This window comes from Taudactylus pleione, unplaced genomic scaffold, assembly GCF_031769625.1.
Source record: "Taudactylus pleione unplaced genomic scaffold, aTauple2 ptg000256l, whole genome shotgun sequence".
Taxonomy (NCBI): Eukaryota; Metazoa; Chordata; class Amphibia; order Anura; family Myobatrachidae; genus Taudactylus; species Taudactylus pleione.
Window position 1 is genome coordinate 18430501 of NW_028284658.1, and position 1809 is coordinate 18432309.

Below are 1809 nucleotides of genomic sequence, written 5' to 3' on the forward strand. Positions count from 1 at the left end.
TTGAAGTCACCAGACAAATGTGCCTGAACTGGACACATGAAAACGTGACTCATTCCCAGCTACATTTTTAACAACTAATATTACAGAGCTGTCAAACTTGGACAAGATATGCATTTATTTTATTCAAGAACTCAATCCTTATAACTGTGTAACTTTTATAATTAGGATATCAAGCAGATTATGACCAATTGACTAACACTTATATATACAAAAGCAACTAGCAGGGTCTGGGTAGACATTATGAACCCTGTGAGGTGGAAACTGTGAGATTTTCCTGTTTAAGGAAGAGACTGAATGAACATACTGTAGATACAACATGTGAGAGTCATTATGTCTTTAAAATCTTGTTTTAGAGCCACAAAAAATGTGACAGGTTAACAAAGTGGAATTATAATTTGTTTTTATATAGCAACATTGTAATAGCTTTTCTGATATCCTGGTTCCGTAGACTGTAAATGATTGGATTGAACAATGGAGTCACTACTGTATACAGGAGGTACAATGCCTTGTTTATACTGAGTAAATGTCTCTTCCTTGGAACAACATAGAGAGCAATTAGCGTTCCATAGTATGTACTTACTGATGTCAGGTGTGAGCTGCAGGTGGAAAAAGTCTTCTGTCTTCCAGAAGTGGAGGGAATTTTAAGGACCGTTATAAAAATACAGATATATGTTATTATAATCAAGATAAATGGAATAAGTATTATAGGGACGGATAATGTAAAGATTACAACTTCCACAGTATATGTGTCAGAACAGGACAATGTTAACAGAGGGGCAAGTTCACAGATGAAATGGTCAATAACTTGAGGACCACAAAAGTCTCTGCAAAACACCATTAGAGAAGTGTTGAGTGTTACCAGAAAACCTAGCAACCAACATACACATACTAGTTTTATGCAAATGTGAAGGTTCATAGTGGAGGTATAATGCAGTGGATTACAGATAGCAAGATAACGGTCATAGGACATTACTGAAAGTATGAAGCATTCTGCGACAGTTGATGATCCATATACATAGAACTGTACTACACAACCGTTCATTGACATTTTACCCACACCATGCAATATATCATGCAGCATATTAGGAGCAATATTTGTGGTAAATACAATATCACATATGGATAGGTGCATGAGGAAAGAATACATAGGAGTATTAAGCTGATGGCTTGTTGATACTAAAATAATGATCAGCAGGTTTCCAAATAATGTTGCAATATAAATCACAAACAAAGATATGAAGACTAAAATCTTGAGATTGTATAACTTCCCAAATCCAAGTAGGACAAATTCTGAAACCTCTGTTTGATTTGCCTTGTTCATCTCTAGATAACCTGAAAGAGTGTATGGTATCTTAGAAGCTCTGCATAGTACTGTGCTTCTATGAAGGAAGAACATCCTGTACCAGCATACATACTAGAGATGTGCACTGACCCCCGTATTTTGGTTTTGGATCTGGATTCATCTTCGTGTTTTAGTTTTGGGATCTGGATTTAGAAAAAAAAAATATAAAAGGTTTTTAAAAACAGATAACATCATGTCATTTTTGCAAACCAAAACCCGAAATTAGGATTTAAAAATCCGAATTCCAAAACGCTGGGAAATCAGAACTGTGGCCAGATAAATATTCCTCTGAGATTTATCAATAAAAGGACAGCATGCGCCTAAGGCGTGTGGCGCAAAAAAGGGTCGTGATCTCGAAAGAAAGGGGTATGGTCATACAATACTATCCCAAATTAAAATGATGCCACACAGTAGCACAATCTTATCCACATTACACCACACATAGTGCCCCTGAATCACATTACACC

At 36.1% G+C, this 1809-nt stretch overlaps 1 protein-coding gene across 1 annotated transcript; it reads right to left on the reverse strand.

Moving 5' to 3' along the window:
* Positions 1-388: 388 nt before the first annotated feature.
* Positions 389-1321, reverse strand: LOC148514999 (olfactory receptor 11L1-like). Its single transcript, XM_088480854.1, has one exon. It carries the CDS (start codon positions 1319-1321, stop codon positions 389-391), a length of 933 nt encoding a protein of 310 aa, XP_088336980.1.
* Between the last annotated feature and the right edge of the window lie 488 nt (positions 1322-1809).